At 47.5% G+C, this 19,937-nt stretch overlaps 1 protein-coding gene across 5 annotated transcripts in view; it reads right to left on the bottom strand.

The window, feature by feature from the left end:
- Abr (ABR activator of RhoGEF and GTPase) overlaps positions 1 to 19,937 on the bottom strand; it is a 198,714-nt gene that overhangs the window by 54,171 nt on the left and 124,606 nt on the right. For all 5 annotated transcript variants that reach the window (XM_057775296.1, XM_057775300.1, XM_057775297.1 and 2 more), the window contains 3 exons: positions 15,223 to 15,321; positions 7,564 to 7,749; positions 1,048 to 1,155 (listed from right to left, as the gene is read on the bottom strand). In XM_057775296.1, coding sequence (XP_057631279.1) covers positions 1,048 to 1,155; positions 7,564 to 7,749; positions 15,223 to 15,321 — 393 coding nt within the window. The remainder of the gene's footprint in view (positions 1 to 1,047; positions 1,156 to 7,563; positions 7,750 to 15,222; positions 15,322 to 19,937) is intronic.

The raw sequence follows: 19,937 nt of genomic DNA on the forward strand, positions 1-19,937 counted from the left end.
CACACATAGGCACAGGAGGGGAAGGCTTAGCTGCAGAGTTGCAGCAGGCATGCTCCTGGCCAAAGGGGTCTAAGGGCTTCTTCTGTCCTTAACTGACCCTGGCTGATTCCATGAGACTGGAGTCTTGGACTTGTAAGTACCTTTCAAAACTACGTGCTTAGTTCAGAATTCCTCAAACTTCCATTCCCGACAGTAAGTCATGAGCCCGGCAGAATGTAAACTCCTGCATCTGATCCATCCCCTAACTCCCACCCCCAAACAATCTCCCACACACAAATAATAAGATCCGAGCCATTGGGGCACACATCTGTAATCCCAGAACTCAAGAGGATGAGGCAGGAAGATTGTGGCCTGAGCTGCACAGAGTGAGAGAGAGTTACGAGACAGAGGAGATGCAGGAGAGAGGAGAGAGAAAAGGAGCGAGCTCTCTGAGAAAGGAGGAGCCTGGACACCTGCACTTTAAACAGTGCCTCTGGTGACTTCTTTTTTTAATTGTGTGTACACGTACGTAACTGTGTGTGGGTATGTACACGAATCTGGGTGCCTGAGGAAGCCAGAGGCACCGGATCTGCAGCTGGAATTACAAATGGTCACCTAACTTGGGTGCTAGGAACCAAACTCAGATCTTCTAAATAGCAGCAGCGTTTAATTGCTTCAGGCCCATCATCGTTCCAACCTAACCCTCATCAGCATTGAGAGTTTTGAGATGAGCTGGGAAGGTTCAAACAGCTCTTTCCACAAGAGAAGAAACAGAAGCCAAGGGTCAGGAAGTCACCTGGAAATATCATGGGGAAAATTGCCCCCCTTATTTATTTGTATTGCTTCTCTGTTCTACTTTCTAACCTGAAAAAAAGAAATCAAACCAATCGATATTCTTGTATTAAGAGGAAAAATGTCAGTTGCAAGAAAGCAAATGTCAGGTTGAGTATTATTGTGGTGAAGAGCTTCCCTGGGGCAAGCAAGGAAGGAATCCATAGACTTGGAAGCTTCTCAAACTGTTACCAGAGCCCAGGGCGGATGGGGGCGGCTATAGGGAGAGCTGCCTACCTCAGAGATCTTCTGGAACTGGTTGTTGGACTGGCTGCACTTCTCAGCTGTCTCCAGAGCGACTTTATAGTTATCCACAAATGCTTTGTACACGCCAAGCTGGCTGGCCTGCAGGGAGGAGACAGGGTGGGAATGGGATGGAGAAAGGATTACTGAATGGAGGAATCACCCGAGTTCCTGAAGCCCCCTTAGCACTCAGAACCTCTAGCTCAGCTCCACAAGACTAGCTGGAAACCAGGGGAAAGGCAGAGATGAATATACTAGAGTATCCGTTTGAACTTGACAGTTTCCATGGAAACTTGCCTCAGCCAATAGGTTAGCAAGGGGGTACTGGGAGTGGGGAGGGCAGGGCAGGGCTTTTGTTGGCATGCCAGAAATTCTACATAACACTTGCTTTTTTTTTTTTTTTTTTTTTTTTTTTACTATTTTTTGTTGTTGTTGTTAGTCTTTTTGTTTTTCCTTTAGTACCATCAAGGTCTTTCAGGACTTGAAGTTTTTAATCCCTTGTACTTCTTTCACACCTTAGAATTAAACCAGAACAGGGGAGACAAAGTACCCTCAGGCCCCTTCTCCATGCTGAGTCCCACTTCCTCAGCCTCCAAGGAGCCAGATCCCCTTCCTTACTATGTATCCACATGCCACCTGGATCCTAACACACGTGTCCTGACTGGCAAAGTCTCATTGCCATTATGAGGCGAGGATGGGCCTACTACCCTTTCTTCAGAAAGGAAAACTGAGGCTTGCTAATTTAATTGCTTAAATATTTATGGTTGCTCAACTATTTCTTTTGGCTATTTACAAGTATTTCCTCTTGAGAGAACAAAGAGTAGGAGTGCAAATTAAAGCTACAATTACATGCTATGTCCATTTGAAGATTCAAAATTTAGAATCTGATAGCATTAAGCTTTGGTTTGAGACCACAGACTATAGTTATGTCAATACAGCTAATTTGTCAGTGACTAATCAAATTGACCACAGGTACAGCTTCAGCCTATGACTTAGCAAATCTACTATTAACACAAACCTATGTTGTCTAATACAGTGGCTGTGAGAAACATATAAATACTGAACATGTACAATGTGGCCAGTGCAAAATTGATGTATGTTACATGTAAGAACCCCACATTGGAGGCATTAAGGAAGCAGAGGCAGATGGGTCTCAAAGCCAACATGGTCAACACAGCCACTTCCAGGACAGCCAAGAATACACAGTGAGACCCTGTCTCAACAAAACAAACAAACAAAACAATAACAAATCCACACTGAATTCCAAAGACCTGGTATATAAAGAGAGTATATAAATTATCCCCTACATAAACATGCCTTTTTAAATTTGTTTTTTGAAACAGTGTTTCAGGCTTCCAGGCTGGCCTCAGACTTGCAACACAGTTGAGAATGACCTTGAACTCTTACCCATTTGCCTCCACCTTCTGAGTCCTGAGACTACAGGCAGGTGTCACCATGCCTAGTCTCATAGTCCCCCCATTATTTTTTTTTAAGTTTATTTTATTTTGTATGTGTGAGTGTTTTACCTGCATCTATGTCTGTGCACCACATTATAGGCAGTTGTAAGCCACACTTTGTGGGAACTGGAAACCAATTCTGGTTCATCTGCAAGAGCAAGAAGCACCCTTAACTGCTCAGCCAATCATCCCAACCCTTTAAAAAAAATTTATTATCTGTATGTGTATGATGGAAGTATGTTGAGTTCAAGTGCCCATGTGCCACAGCATTCAGGCCAGAAGACATTACAGGGGCTGGAGAGATGGCTTGGCAGTTAAGAGAACTGGCTGCTCTTCCAGAGGACCCAGGTTCAATTCCTAGCACCCACACAGTGGCTCACAACTGACTGACTCCAGTTCCAGGTGATCTAAAGCCCTCTTCTAGCCTCAGCGGGCACCTATGTGGTGCACAAACACTTTATGCATAAACAGTCAGGAGTCAGTTATATTTTTCTATTATTGTGGAATCCAGGGACTGAACTCAGGTTGTTGGGTTTCAGCCCGAGTCATCTCACCAGCTGTGTGTCTGTGAGTCTCCCTCTCCCTTTTCTCTCTGGTCTTACTGTACTGTCCACCTAGCCTCAAACACCTAAGTTCAAGTGACCCTCTGGCCTCAGTCTTCCTGGCAGCCTGAGTCCAAGCAGGCACTGCCACACCCACCTTGTATTTGTTTTCCATCTTCCTGGAGATCAAACCCAGAGCTTTGGGTATGGGACACAAACACCTTACCATGGAACTATTTCCAGTCTTTACTTTTAAAAACTATGGTTCCTAGTACTGGGAACATAGCTAAGTGTTAGGGTTTGCCTATATATGTGAGGCCCTGGGTTCAAACCCCACTACTGCTTTTTTAAAAAGTGGCTACTAGGACATCTCAATGTATATATGTGGGTCCAGCAGACAGCTCAGTGGGCAAAATAGCTTATTGCACTGAGTTCACTTTCTAAAGCCACGACAGGTGAGAATCAACTCCTGAAAGTTGCCCTCTGACCTCCACACACGCACCACGGCTGCCCTCACATCTATACTCTCTCTCAATTAATAAAATAATTAAGAAATTATATGCTACTCACGACCTATTTCCATTGGCTAATACTGCTCTTGAAAAACCTGGACACGACTGTGCCCAAGGAGGCCTGAGCAAGGATCCTCATGGTAAGAGAGGTGAGCAAATGTCCACAAACACAGGAACTCTGACAGACATGGTTCAGATGAACGAATACCGACACGTATCAAACCCAGTGGTGACTAAATAGCAAAATGCATACATACACGCACCTGCACATTTTAAAAGTGCATGCAGGGAGGGAGGGGGAACTGGGATTGGTACGTAAAAATAAATTAATTAATAAAATGTTTAGAAAAGTACATGCAGTATCATAAGAATATGAAATACCAAAAACAAACAAACAAAGTGCAGTCTACACAGCTCCATATAATTCCCAGCAAGCTGCTTCAAAAGAAAAAGAGAAAGGAGGAGCAGACTTCACTTAGTATTTTTTTTAAATTTTGTTTATTGTTTATGAGTCAGGGTGTTATGTAGCTCAGGCTAGTCTCAAATTCCCTATGTAGCCAAGGATGACCCTGAACTCCTGATCTTTCTGTTTCTGCCTCCCGAGCTGGAATTACAGGCGTGCACCACTGGACCTACACCTGACTCCTCTTTTTACTTTCCGTTTTGAGGTAAGACTTCACTAAGTTGCCCAGTCTAGCCTTGAACTTGTAATTCTCCTGTCTCAGCCTCCTGGCTAAAACTTAACTTTTATTAGACAGTTTCCCTGGGGGAGGGGCTCGTAAGATGACTCATCGGGTACAGGCACTTGCCACATTGCTTGCTGACTGGAATATGATCCCAGAATCCATGTAATGGTAGAAGGAGAGAACAGATTCTATACAGTCTTCCCCAATTGCCCATACACACTATGGACTCATACAGATAATAGTTAATAATAATAATATTAAATGTTTTATAAGAGGGAGGGAAGAGGAAGAAAAGGACAAGTAAAAATAAAATAAGAGAAAAAAGGGAAAATGTCTCTGCTGATTCTCACATCTGTTACTCAGAGCTGCAGGCACAGTTGTCGACTGCATTATCCTCTAGATTTTCTGGTTTAGATTTTTTTCCCACTGAAGTAGCGACAGGACACAGCTGCCGCAGGCTTCCTTGGGAGCTTCTGCTTCCAACTAAGGTGCTAGGAAAGTATGTTGCTCCTGTGCCCCACTCAGGTTTGCTCTATTCCTTCAGGACACAAAGGCTGGGCGGGGGTCAGGATGTAGGGAGGGGGGGCCCTTCAAGGAAGTTGGTGAGGCTGCCCTTGGTGTAGGGAAGCCAGAGGGGAGAGTATGAACTGGGCCACTGGGGAGGAGAACGGCCCAAGGAAAGTTTCTGGTAGAGGGCTCAAATGCACTTTTCCCCAGGAGCTCCACGCCGCAGGAGATGTCCCAGACAGACACTTCAAGTCAGCACAATCTTCCGAGAAGGGTTCCTCTCCCTCTATTCTCATGGTTTTTCTTTTCTTTGTTTCAGAGTCTCCCATGTCCCAGCCTGGTCTCAAACTCACTGTGGAGCTAAGGTGTCTTTTGCAAGGATTACAGGTGTGGCTGACCACACCCAGTTTTATTTAGAGAAAGGGACTGAACTCAGGGCTCTCTGCAAGCTAGGTAAACACTCAAGCAGCTGAGCTACACCCTGGTCTCCTCTATTACCGTGAGAAAGACAAAGCATGGGACGCGTGTTGCTACCCTCTTGTAACCTAGAAGCCACCTGTGTGCAGGGGTCATGAGCCCTGCCAGGTACTTTCATCTCCATAGTTACCCTCGACTGGAAGGCCAGAGGCCCAGCCTGCCGGGGTCATTAACTGGGAAGTGCTGGTTGCTTGGAAACAGGAGTTTGGCACTGGAGTGATCTCATAAAACAAACAGCAGAGATGCTAATTTCCTTCTCTTGGTAATGGATAATCAAATACCCAGAAACTTCATCTGAAATAAACTGTCTCCAGATGCCTAGCTTGCTCTGGCTCCACCCAGGCCTTGCCAAGCAAGCAGCCTCAGGATGGCAGACATCCGTTCATGATGCTGGGGTTTGGGGACATTGGGAAGCAAATTCATAACTGGACCAGTGGAGCTAAGACCAAGGGGACTCTGGGTCCGAATAACACAGGAAAAAAAAAATGGTAAAGCTATGCATGGTAGCTCACACCTGCAATCCCAGCACTTGGGAGGTTGAGGCAGACAGAGAGTTGCTGGTTCAAGGTCAGCCTGGGTTACAGAGACCCTGCACCAAAAAGCAAGAGAAACATCAAACTGGAGAACTCTGCCTCTCCGCTCTCGGTACCTGCCCTCCCATCAGGGCTTGTGGTTCTCTATACCTGTGAAGGCTGAGTAGCGGCTGCCCCAAGCCAGTCATCTCATATTCTGTGAACAGGGAAGGATGAGTAGGTGTTTACCATCCCTGCACCAAAGGAAGCAGTTCAGGGTCCTCTACAACCAGAAGGATGGCATCCTGGAAAACGACACCTCCTGAGTTCCTCTGCCTAAAACAGCAGGCGTTTCCAGTTCCTAACTCACTCCTGCCAATAATCCAGTTGACTATTAGCACCTCTCTTTATAGAGGAGGACGCTGAAAACAGGAGGCAGGGTAATGTTGTAGTAAGAGCGGCGGGGCTGCGTCCCCGGCACCCGGCCGCCTGCATGGCTTTACCTGAAATAATTACACAGAAACTGTATTTTTTTAAACACTGTTTGGCCCATTAGTTTTAACCTCTTATTGGCTAGCTCTTACATATTGATCTAACCCATTTTTGATATTTTGTGTAGCCCCACGAGGTGGCTTACCAGGGAGATCTTAACCTGCGTCTGTGTCAGGTGGGAGAATCATGGCGACTGCCTGACTCGGCTTCTTTCTCCCAGCATTTTGTTCTGTCTACTCCGCCTACCTAATTTTTTGTCCTATTAAAGGGCCAAGGCAGTCTCTTTATTTAACCAATGAAATCAACACAAAACAAAAGACTCTCCCACATCAGGGTAAGCTGTCAGGGGACCTTCTACAGCAGGGCTGGGATTCAAAGACAGCTGGGACCTGGTTCTGGTTGTACTTGCCCCCACAACACTTGTGACTTAGGACATAGCTTTAGGACACAGGTATCTCCTTCAACACTCAGGTTCTCCCCAGCCCCAATCAAGGTCACACCGTATCTTATCTATCCATCCACTCATTCACTCATCCATCACTGAGGTAGTTCTGGGAGTCTAATGAGAAGAAAATACAGACTGTTCCCAAGTTTATTGCTTCGGGTGGACAGCTAGTTATGTGTTCATAAAGGACAAACACAGGGCTTGGAAAAGCTTCTCTGAGGTCATTCTAACTTGGGAACAGACCAAGGAAAGCTGAGGAAGGCCTTTTTATGTAGACAAAGCCACAAGTATGTAGCGGTCAGGAAGTGCATTGGCATAAGGGGGTCTTGGAGAGAGTGTCATGGAAGTCTTGGCGACCAGAGGACTTCCATGAACATCTTCAACACTAAGCTTTGCTCTTCCCCTCTGAGCAGCAGCATGGAAAGCTGGCTGGCTGCTGGTGCTCTCTGTTCTGGGATCAACCCTCAGTCATCACCGTAGCATCCAACTGCTTCACTTTGCAAAGGCAGCCCTAGGGATGCAATGCCCCCCCCCCCCCCCCCGCAAGGTCTCAGGTCCTTCTCCTGAAGCCTGTCATAACGCCTCTTTGTCCACAGAGAGATAGAGGACCTGCATCCCGGCAGAGGAAGCTCCATTCCAATTCTCAAATGACACCCCCCATACATATGAAGCAGCATTCCCCCCAAACACTCACACACTTGACCTGTCTCCACTTCTATCCCTAGAAACACTTTCATGGGCCCAGTTGACTGAAGGAACACAGGCCTAGACTGGCCTCCAAGAGCTCAGCGATAACCCAGGACTCAAGAGAGCAAAGAAAGCAAGTGACCAATCCTTTCCCAAGGCCCTATTTGAACACCAGTCTGTTATGGAGACTCACCAGCTTCTGGAAAAGGTGGCCCATGGTGACTTGGCTGTCCCATTGCTGCACCTTTGGGCAGAGGTTGTCGTAGAACTCCTTGTGGATCTCGTAAATATCCTGTATCTTGTAAAAGATGGTCTCAATCTGCTGGATGGTGAGCACGGGCTGGGAGGTGGTGGCTGTGGCCTTCAGGGGTTTCATGGGCTGAAGAGGAAGAGGAACCAAGTGCAAAGGTGGGGATGAATAAACCAGAGTGTTGGCAGGTCCCCGGCGATTGTGACACTGATTGACACGCAGTGACGCCCAAGTCCTGCCTAGACAAGGCCGCTGCTAAAGGCAGAGCACCTGAAACACAGTTTCTGTCTCAGAGCTGTTGTCACAGGTCCCAACAAGCCATATGCAAAGGGAACCTGACAGCAGCAATCTGCCACAGCAGCCACAGCTTGTCCCTTCCCCCATATGAGCTCACAACCTCTAGCCCTTGGCCCGTTTGTGTTCACTGGTCCATTTAACAGGTCCCTAGTCTCTTCCACAATGGCCTCACATCCCAGTCATGAGCCTCTTTGTCATGCTTCAGTGGACAGGAGTGTTGCCTGGGAGTCCAGCTCCTCAGCTGCTTCCTTTTGAGAAACAAAAGGCAGTTCTAGCACTCAGGAGGTAAAACCATGAAGAGACTCAAGACCAGCTCAAGCCGGTCTGTAACCATAGCACTGTGTGCAGCAAGGCTGAGGCAGGAAGACTGCAGACCAGGCTGGGCAGCAGAGGCTGTGAGAGTCTATCTCAAAACAAAACGGAACAACTGGCTCAGGTTCACTGGTGTCTCAGTTCTCACTTGGTGAGGGAGAGGAGCAAGGACACACATGCCACCCTCCTGCTTCCCACATCCGCGGCAGACATGCAGACACTGCTAAGCGAGCAGGATCTTTCCCACTGAGTATGTGTGGTTTTGGTCTCAAGACTCTTTCTCAATGCCTGCTGATATGAAAATGAAAGCAAACTGTCATCCTTGCTTATTGCACCAAGATCATCAGGGCCCACAAGTGGAAGGGACAGTGTAGATGGTAACTCAGCCCCATCCCTAACCACTGCCTCAGGACAATGGGCTCTGGGTGCATGCCTGTGGTCCCAGCTGCCCAGGAAGCTGCGGCAGAAGGGCTGCACCACTATAGGAGTTTGATAACAGCCTGTAAAACAAAGGAAAACCCCCATCTCGAATGTTAAAAAATGAATACACACTATACTACAGTGGGCTAGGAGACAGGGTGTAGAAATATGGGCAGGGAGGGCACACATAACCAAGAAAGCAGCCTACGGAAGATAAGGCTAATATTCTTCCATCTGATGGCAGTACGGAAAGGGGTCTCCAATAGCCTGTGTTTCCCCGCAGACCTAGGAGCAGTGGGGAGATGACAGGGGTCTAGTCTGGGCTTACTAGGCTGTCGACTCTCACAGGAGGAGGCCATGAGCTGTCTAACAAGAGAGTGTGGTTGAGTCAATTGCTGAAAGAGCTGGCCTGATGAGATCACCTACACTGAGGGAAAACAGCTCTCCCTGGCTCCTTCTGTGCTGTGACAGCCAGCCTCAGGGGGCCACAGGAGCCAGCCTTCCAGCCCCACTGTACTCCAGCTTCCCCTATCTGCTCACAAGAAGATGCCTCAGACACCCAGACAGTATCTGACTTCTGACTTTCTTTGTCCTCCACATTCTACAAAGTCCAGATACGACAAAGCCAGGGTCAAGAAGACCTACTGACCCTCTTGACACTAGAACCAAGTGACCTTCCATACCAAGTTCTCACTAGAAAACACTATGGGAGTCAACCTGGGTTAGGCCAGGCAGTATGGCCTGGAGCCCTGAGTCTGTCATTAAATAGTTGATACCCATTTCTGGGTGTATCGTCACTTTACCGGCAGGTTTCTGCAGAACTGAAACGGTAGATCAAATATCAAAAGTCACACATTACATAATGTACCTAGGGCCTGGAGAGATGGCTCAGTGGTTAAGATTGCTTCCTGCTCTTGCAGAAGACCTGGGTTCAGTCCTCAGCACCCACATGATGGTTCACAACCATCTATAAACTCCAGTTCCAGAGGATCTCCTGCCCTCTTCTTGCCTCTAGCTGGTGCATGCATGTGGTGTGCATAAACTCATTCAGACATGCATGCATACACATAAAAATAATTAAAAATCTTTAAAGATAATAAAGTATCTAGTACATGTTTGGCATATAGAGGATAAGCAAGACTGTTATTCATCCTGTGAAAAATGAACCAAGTCGCAGACATAAGGCCAATCCTTAATACCCAGTGGAATGCCTGGGACACATACAATCCCAGTCCTCACGGGGTTTCCAGTCTAGTAGAGGAGACAAATGAAACACAAGCCGATGATCCAGCATCTAATTATACACACCAGTAAATGTAATGAAGAAAATAGGGAAAGGACCCCCTGAGGCAGGGCAGTCAGATGGCTTCTCCAAAGAGGGGACATTGACTCTCAGAAACAGGGAGGCCTCAGGGAATTGTACTCATCAAGATTCCCTTGATGGCTGAAGGTCGTCAAGTCTAGTGCAGTGGGAAAGGAGAGGAGCTGAGGCGGGGCTGGATGGATCACAGGGTGGGGTCAAGCAGAGGGAGTACAGCTTTGACCACACCATTGACCATGCAATGACCCGGCATCTGCAGAGGGATTTAAGTGGAGGGAGCAACAGAAGCCTAGTATGTGGGAGATCATTTTGATGATCCCTGATCCCCTTTCTTAAAAACATTAGACTGTATTTGAAAAATGGATTGAAACAAATCAAACAACATGGTAGCCAGTGTGAGGCAGGATAATCCCAACTTGGATCATAAATCTTGGTTTCAAGACTATGCTGGAGGGCTGGAGAGATGGCTCAGCCGTTAAAGGCTAGGCCCACAACCAAAAATAGAAGACTATACTGGAGCAGCGAAGTTAAGGTTTCAAGGAGAAGGGACATCTAATGGGGCCTCTGAAGCTGGAGAGAGCTGAGCAGGGGGAGAGCTGCATGATCACACAGACAAGGGAGCAGGGGAACCAGGAGAAAGGCACACTGCTCTCCCATGCCCAGGTGGAAGGATACAGGAGACTCCCCTTCAGATGTGACATAGCAGGCTACCCTCTCCATCTCTAAGACCCAATGGACAGGTTCAAATGCCACAGAACTCCAAAGACACTCATCCCTGCACCTTGGTACAACCCCCAGAGTGGAGGAGCAAAGTGAATAGGAGAAGAGTCCTGGGAAGGCCAAGGTTTCTCAGAAGCTGGCTGCCGGGGAAGCACGCACTCATCTACCTCCTACACCAAGACAGGCCCAACAGCTCTGCTTCCTCCTAAACTTCCCACTGTCTACAAAAGGGGAAGAAAAGTACTCTAACCAGGACCAGTCACACGGACCAGCCTGCACCGGACGCATGAGACTTTCTCACCAGATGAGCGACTTTTGCTCTCACCCCCATTCTCCACAGGGAAGGGGGAAAGGCTGACTGGTCCTCTGTCAGCTATTTTTATCTCAAGACTTACATGCTGGCCTCCAGGCCAGTCCCCTCTCACTGAGCTTTGACCCGACACTGCCATTAGGGCCAGGGAGCTAGCACACACACGGGCCACCTCAACTCTCCTCCCGGGTACAGTTGTATGGCAAGGCTGTTCTCAGAGAGAACCCCTGGGTGATCTCAACTCCGACCCTGGGAGCTTCTCCCAGAGATAGGGCTGGGCCAGTTCTGATCTCACACAGTCATGTCTGCTTTGTCCTCCAGCAAGTGGTCTTTCGAAACAGGAGAAAGAAATCTGCCCACTTCCTCCACCTCCTAGCCATGAAGGTTTGTCCCCTGCCAGGCACAGTTAGTTACTAACCTAGCCTTGCGCTCAGGGAGGAGGTGTAGTTTAGCTATCATGCAGATAAGCAAGGGGAGATGCCCCAGGACTATGACAGATGGAAACAGCAAAAATGAAAGGCTAAGAGAAGGAGGCAATGGGGCTAGCTGTGGCAACCATGGCTCCAAGGTGAGATGGACTGTAGCAACAGTCCACACCTGCACAGGACCTATGTAGAACTACAACCCATCTAGTTTTCTCTTCTTTCTTTTACAGCTCCATCCTCTATCCCCAAACCTGGGCCCCTGGACTTCAGGAGTAACAGACGTGCATCAGGAACAGTGGCCTCGAAAAGATTACTAACCATGGCCCTAGTCAACACCCAAGGGCTGGGGACAGAGCCTGGTGTGGCTTTCTCTTTCTCTCTTTCTGCCCGCGTGAACAGTCTGTGTACAGTCTTAGGTACACAGGCCTAGTCCTTCGCACAACAGGAAGTACTGAGAGGAAAACAGACACACTGCACTTCCAAGTCACTCCGTGATGGATAAGGGCATCTGTGGTTAAGAGGAGGGGGAGAGAAAGCCAAAGAAACAGTTTTGCCTCTAAGCTAGACCACCCAGGAAAAGCAGCATTGATCTTCCCAGTGACTAAAAGGGAAGGCCTCCAAATCTGTGAAGGTAGGAGAGACTGAGAGGTTTATCCAGAGAGTCAGAGGCTGAGGAGAGCCCAGCCCACCCATTCCCTGGGCCTTCCAGCAATAAACCTTCCCACGGGTCTCTCCCCGTCTTGAGTGGCCTGAGTGAATGGGGTAGGAGTGGAAGGGTGTGCAACCACACAGCACAGTCCTTGTGCCTTTGGGGTAGGAGCTGTGCAGAAGGTGTGGCAGGGAGACTCCTCCCAAATCTATCTTTGCCCAGATGAGAATATCTGATAAAGGAGGTTGGAATGCAAGGAGGCACACCTCTCAGGAGTACCTCCTCCTCCACTGGGGGTGGGGGGAGGGGAACCCAAAGACTCCTACAGCCTCTGGAGTGCTGGGGTTTCAGGCACATACCATTATACTTGGCAAGACATGGATTTTCAACTCACTGTTATCTAGAACTCAGGAGGCAGAAGCAGGAAGATAGTTCCGAGTTTGGGGGTCAGCCTGATCTACATAGCAAGACCCTGTCTCAAAACAAAACCAAAGAGAACACAGGAGCCTTCACCTGTCTTTGCTTAGCTCTGTAGGAAATAGTAACCATGCCAGGTAACACACAGGCCCTTTTCTAAGAACTGAATACAACGGATTATCTTCACTACAGTCCCATGCAGAATGCTATTTGTGAACCCAGACTGCAGACAGAAACAATGAAACACAGTCTTCCCACTGCATGCGGGTAGAGTGTGAAGTGGGGGCTCACAGCCAGGTGGCTCAGTGCCTTTCATATCTGCATTCTGCTAGTAAGTAATGCAGTTTGGGGTACAGGTCTGTCTGCCTCCTATCTTTAGTACCCAGCAGGGCATTCTGTAGGATCACCTGATCTACTCAACCCAGAGAGGGAGACAGGTGTCAATGTAGCAATGTTTTGCTACCATTAGTTAGCTGTGGTCATCTATGCTCTGAAAACACTAGTGTTTGGACTTTCCAAGGCAGAAGCCATGTTATATGGCTTTTATTATGGTATATGGTTACCACTGTTCAACTTTATTAATTATTGTTAATAACTTAAGGTACCTAATCTGCCTACAGATTTGTATTCATAGGAGCATACCTAGGATTCAGTGCTATCCCGGGTTTTGCAGGCATTCACAGTGGGTCTTGGGATAGATCCTCAAGAGAAGGTAGGGGCGATTGTATCATCTTCAGACAAGAAACCTAAGGACCAAAGAGTCTATACATAGCTTTCCAAAGATAACATCTCGCCTGTTTGTTCTGAGACAAGGTCACATTTTCTAGCTCAGGCTGGCATTTGACTCATGACTGTTCTGCCTTAGCCTATGGAATGCTTGGATTATAAGCATACATTCTCACATCTGGCAGAACAGTGGTTTTTGAATCCACAAAACATTTTTGGGGGGCTGGAGAGATGGCTCGGTGGTTAAAACTACTGGCTCTTCCAGAGGACCAGGGTTCAATTCCCAGCACCCACATGACAGCTCACAACTGTCCAAAGATCCAGATCCAGGGGATCTGACACTTCACACCAATGCACATAAAATAAAAATTAAACAAATCATAAATATGTTTTTTAAAAAACCATTTTTTGTTTTTGGTTTTTGTTTGTTTTTCTATGTCTAGTCCTAGAAGTCCTGGAACTTGCACTGTAGATAAAGGCCGGCCTCAAACTCATAGAGATCAGCCTGCCTCTGCCTTCTGAGTGCTGGGAATAGAGGTGTGTCCCACCACTACCCGGGAAATCTACAAAACATTTAAGAAATAATGTAGTGGGCCAACATATAAGTGTAACCTTAGCATTTGGGAGGTGGAGGCAAAGGATCAGGTGTTCAAAGCTAGCCTCAGCTACAAAGTGAGTTCAAGCCCAGCCTGGGCTGCGGGCTGCATGAGAAATAAAGGGGGAAAGAGCCAGGGGTAGGGGGAAGACGAGGGGCAATAACAAAAGGTTAAGAGCCCCTGTACATCACCTATACACACACATCCTGACAGCACCTAACCTTTATTGATGATAATGCACATGAACACTTTTCCCGTTTGTTTTAAAATACTGATTCAAACCTCTACACTTTCACAACCCACCAAGGGGATACAGCGTGGAAACAAAGCACTATCCCTCCACGAACAGCAGGATAAGGCTGTGTCCCAGTCCTGGCTCCAGATTCAAACCAGACTCCTATCTGCCATTGTCTCCCATTTGGAAGTCATGACTTACCAAGGAGACCCCGAAACAAGTTCAGTACAGTGCCCTGCAAAATAGCTTTACAATTCAATAGTCATTCCTTGGGTCATAAAAGTCAAGACACTGAATGATACCTCATATTACAGCAAGTATATAAACGTTATCTTACTTAAGAGGACCATCGTCTCCCGGTCTACATTTATCTCTGATTCTCTGGGGGGTTTTATCTGTTTGTTTTGCTTTGTTTTTTGAGACAAGGTTTTCAGGCTGGCTTGAACTCATTTTACAGCCCACAGTGGCTTCAAACTCATGATGATTCTCCTGCTTCAGATTTTTTTAAACAGTATTTTATGCCATCTGACTATACAACACCCAGAGAAAAGAATTTACACTGCACAATCACTCTGCATAATACCCAGACGCATCTAATAAGCACTTCCCTCAAAGGCAAACGCATCTGTGTGGTGCTTTTATCTCTGAAGGCTGTTTTAATAGTCACCACCCAATCTGATTCACACAACACCACCTTCATCTTTACTGAGAGCTCAGGCGAGTCTAACGCTTCTGAGCTACAGCACTTTTAAAAACAGGCATCTTCCATCTCACACTTCCCGACAGAGAGCCTTCAGGATGGTGCTAATGGTCTCCTTTCCTGGGGAAGAGGAAGGATTTGGATCCAGGGTGACGAAGAAGTCTCAGCTTTATTGACTGGTAGACACTACCCAGAGTACAGCGTTGGGTAGGTAACAAAGTGTCCACAGTACACAGCACTGTATCAGTCCGTCATACAATGTCACAGTCATCACCATCCACGAGAGTGCTTGTCCTCCCACACCTGTGTGTCTTTCCCTGCTTCTCACAGTCATGGAAACGTGGCAGTGACTGACCCAGTTCTCAGATGTCCAGCTGTGAACAGTGGAGCACTGATGTGTCTGTCCTGCATGGGTCCCCTTCCTCTCCAATGCCAGGAGCAGTGTTTAAGCAACACCCTCCTTCAGGTACTCACCAGCAACAGGGCTTCCAGCTGGTTAATGTAGATTTCTTCACTGGCCAGAAAGCCTGAGAGAACGAGCTTCCTCATCTCCAGGCCCTTCCCTGCCTCCACCTGCAAGAAAGCAAGCCAAAAGCTCATGAAAGAGGTGCCAAACCTCAAGACACCCGTCTCTCTGCATTTTTAAAAAATAATTTATTTGAATTTATTTCATGTGCATTGGTATGAAGTGTCAGATTCCCCAAAACTGGAGTTACAGACAGCTGTGAGCTGCCATGTGGGTGCTGGGAATTGAACCCGGGTCCTCTGGAAGAACAACCAGTGCTCTCAATCACCAAACCATCTCTCCAGACCCTCTCTCTATCTTTTTTTCTCTTCTTTTAACCAACATGTGCAAAGGTGGTAAAAAGTCATATGGTTAGTATTATTATTGCTGTCTGTTTTCACACAGAAGGCCATTCTGTAGTCCAAGCTGGTCTGGAGCCCACAGCAATACTCCTGCCTCAACATCTCAAGGGCTGAGGTTGATGTCATCAGTCTCCATGTGGTGCCAGATACTATATTATAGAAACTTTTGAAAACACTGAAATGTCAAAGAAAAAGCATATTCCTGCTACCGTCTTGTGCTGTTTCTCTCGCAGCCTTGCTTTCTCAGCACTGTCTACCTAGCCAACTTCCCAGGGGTAACCAGGGTCACCAAGGACCTGCTTTTCATTCGCTCTGGAGAGGGAAGAGTGGATAAAGACATTCTTTCATGACGAAGGCTGAGTTCAGTTATGGATGGAACACCAAAGGACAGACACCACCACCCCCACTCCCCAGGAAGTGATCTATAAACTGAGAGAATGAGCTAGAGAGAATGGGACGGAAATGAGTATGAGAACCCTGGCCTCAGGGCACCTGTGCTGGTGTCTTCTGTCCTAGGGACTTAGCACGTCACAGGTGTCAGCTGTGACCCGCCCATGCTCACCTCAGCCATTCCTTAGGACATAAGGCGCAGACCCGTGCTAGATTTCCCTCCCTCTTGAATTCCTGTTCCCTGTGGTGTCAATCATACCTTGTTAAGCCAGATGCCACCAACCAGCACAATGGTTGGTACAGAGAGAGTGTTAAAAATTTACCTTCAGTGAAAAACATCTAATGTTCATCATGTAGAACCCTCAGGTTTATTCCTGGCCGCTCTCCAGTCTCTCTCCCTCCCCTCTGCCATGTTTGGAAGTCTTCTTGGCTATCTCCAGGACTGGTTCCTCCCACCTAAGTTTTTATAACTGATCTCTAAATTCTCTCTCTCTCTCTCCAGCCAACTGCAGTAAGGTCGATCTCCCAAGAACACCTTCTTTTCAAAGACTTAATATAAATACCACAAAATTTAATTAGGAGAGATAGGTTCACTTATCTGTCCATTCAACAAACGCCTTTAATCCCAGCACTCGGGAGGCAGAGGCAGGCAGATCTCTATGAGTTCGAGACCAGCCTGGTCTACAAGAGCTAGTTCCAGGACAGGCTCCAAAGTAGCACAGAGAAACCCTGTCTCGAAAAAAAACCAAAAACCAACCAACCAAACAAACAAACCAGTTACTGAACGAACGCATGGCGACCTCAATGGCTACACAGGAAACAAGCAAAGCCCTGTGTCTGCTGTTGCCTGGTTTATAATCTAGTAGGAAAGACCTAGAAAGAAACAAAGATAAATAAAGAGGACATAAACTACGACTTGGGCTGCAGCGTATCGCCGTTGGCCTCGGGGTCTTCCCCAACTCCCAATCTCTTCCAGGTCCAAAGCTAGGCGTGCTCAGTCCCTGAAGCTGGGTTTTCCCTGTTGATGGTGCCTGATGCATTCTTCTCTTGGCTAAGTGACACCTCTTCTTCACAGCACAGCTGAAGTCTCACTTCCTCCCCCAGCCTCAGCACCTAAACCCTGCACAGCCTTGATGGTACCTGCCTGGCTAGTGGGTAATCTCCCTCAGGCCTTTGCAACAACTGCATTACACTCTTCTTCCCCAAGCCTCCATCCCACATCACACCTGACCTTTACAAAAGAGGCTCTAACCCCTCTCCATACTTGCCTTTTGGCCCTCAGGCACCCACACTGAAATGGGTTCTAAATTTCCTCATTATACAACAGAAATAACCCAGACTGTAAAGAGGCAGAGCTGGGACCCACCCCACGTCCTCCGATACCAACTCCTCAATCTTTCACCCTGGGATGATTTCCTCCCTCCCTACACCTTTTCCAAGCTTGTACCTACATACCTTTTGTCTCAAATAGCTCCCTTCTGGCATCAAATGTGCACCCTTAATGTAAGCTAGAAAAGTTTATCAAGCCACCAGAAACCTCTCAAGCCACAAAGAAAACCCACCCCAGTGTCCCTGATGGCTTTCTGAAGGGATATTCTTCATACCATTTCCTGAGTGGTTCAAATGTCTGAAGGCTGCCGGGCCCCCAACTCTCCAAATTGTTATCTCACCCTAAAGTAAAGAGAACAATGACTCCACAGGTGTCCACATGTGGCTTCCTCAAACCCATGACCATGTTACTAAGGGACTCGGTGAATACGATTAAATATACAAAGATTCCTAAGTGGGCCCTTAGGAGTCAGAGAGCAGACAATGTGACAATGAGGTGGGGGGGGGGGGCGCTAAATTTCTGGCTAGAGAATGGGACCTGTAGCCGGGCAATGTAGGGGAAAGGTGAAATGCATTTAGTCTTTGAAAGCTTCCAGAAGCTAAGCAAGACACTAAATCAGGGATGTTTCTAGCTGAGTTTGTGCTGATTTGTTTCGGCAGCAGTAGGAACCCAGGGCAAACTCCACACTAAGGAAGGGCAGTTATTTATTGACGGTTTCACAACTACCGGGACCTGTGCTAAGTGTTCCTCATTGGCATCTCACAGTCTGGTAGGTGTAACCATTAGGGCCCTGAGGCACAGAGGGTGCAAATGGCTGCTTGGAAACAGCCTGGCCTCCAGCACACACTGGAGTATCGATTAGAGTTTGCAATAGGGCTCCAGCCCTCAAGTCAGATGCACAGTGCCTCCCCCTGTCCCCTTCCACCCCCGCCAGCTGCTTCCCAAACCTGACCTGCACTTGCCCTCCGTGCTGGAAACCACTGCTCCCCTACATTCCTCACTTGTACCCTGGCATCCAAGGATTTACCTGAGCATTTGGCAAACATCTTGTAGAGAGGTGAGCTCCTCAGTGCTCCTTAGATTCTGGAGATCTGGACCCTGCTCCAAGGAAGCCTTCTTTAGCCCTGGAGCAAGACCCTCTGCCTCCTAACAGTCCATCTTAACAAGACCCTCACCTCATAATCCTATCCCTAAGACTGGTTTTTTGAAACGAGATCTGGAAGACTCACTCTTAAAAGGTAATAATCAGTCACCCCCAAAAGTCCCCTCGCTGGGCTACACTCCTAAAATTCAAGCTAGGATGGGGTGTAGGCACCTGAGAATTTAGTGATGTGAAGTTAAGCTCTGTAAATTTTACTAACAGCTAGCACTGAAGAGACTTCCATCTTTGGACAAGGGACGGATTTATCGAGATCATATATGCTTCTGTGTTGGGACATTCTGAATGCACATGGTTCTTGAGTTACTGCCCGGCTTCTGCCCTCTTGCGATGTTATCAATAAACTTCAAACAAACAAACAAACAAATAGCTGTAAATTGACAACTGTTTCTTTAGTCCTTATTGGGGATTTGCTTGTCTCTAAAATACCAGGGCTCAGCATTCATTTCCTCCTTTGCTACTACATGCTGGACACTGGTAACACAAATGTAGAGACGGTTGCTCTCGGCATGCTTTCCCCTGGGCTCTGACACACAGCTAGCCTTTCCCCAACACAGGAGGGGTAACACCTCTTTCTCTCCAACCAGGGCTTAAAACTGCAGCCCTAGTGAACCCCTTTATCCCCAGCAATTTACAGTCTGCTAGGCTGAACGTTTGTCATCTCGAGGCCCCCAGGTCACTACGGTAGCATCTATGGATAAGCTGTGGCCAGCCCTGGCCTGGGCTGCCGCAGCGTTCAGGAGCTAAATAAAGCCTCCTAAGGTTTGGTTCTAGGCCAAGTCAAGAAACAATCTTTCCATGCCCTTTATCTTTTCCAAGGCAACAGTGAGGGCCGAGCAGGCGGGGCTGTTTCTAGCTGTGCTGTAAAGCCACAAGCTAAGCAGCAAGGGTCTCAGACTTCACAGACAGCACCATTTAGCCCAAGGGCCACTCAGCACAGCTGGCCTGTCACACCTAAGAGAGTACAGTACACGGAGTCTCTCGTCTCCCCAAATGCCCCTTCTCTTGGTGGTGGATTTTCATCTTCCACCTTACTGCTACCTAAAATTTGGAGCAGATTCACATATTCCATACATGTTTAAGAACCTTAGTTGCTCACGTCCCACCATTACGGCCTTGCCACACTGGCATGTTAGCTACTTAATATCATTCTTTACAATCAATTTTTTTTTTTTTGAGACAGAGTCCTTTTACATGACCTCAAATTTGTACTCCTCTGCCTCAGCCTCCAAGCACTGGGATTAGAGGTATGGAGCAGTGTTGATTTGCTTGCTTCTCTTTCTTTCTTTTTTGAGACAAGTTCTCACCATGTGGGCCAGACTGGCCTTGAACTCACAGAGATCCTCCTGCCTCTGCCTCCCAAGTGTTGGTATAAAAGGCATGATCTACCATTCCCTGCTGAGTACTATTTTTTCTTAAATGCAATCTTATCCTAAGCCTTAT

The sequence above is a fragment of the Chionomys nivalis genome, chromosome 7, assembly GCF_950005125.1.
Source record: "Chionomys nivalis chromosome 7, mChiNiv1.1, whole genome shotgun sequence".
Taxonomy (NCBI): domain Eukaryota; kingdom Metazoa; phylum Chordata; class Mammalia; order Rodentia; family Cricetidae; genus Chionomys; species Chionomys nivalis.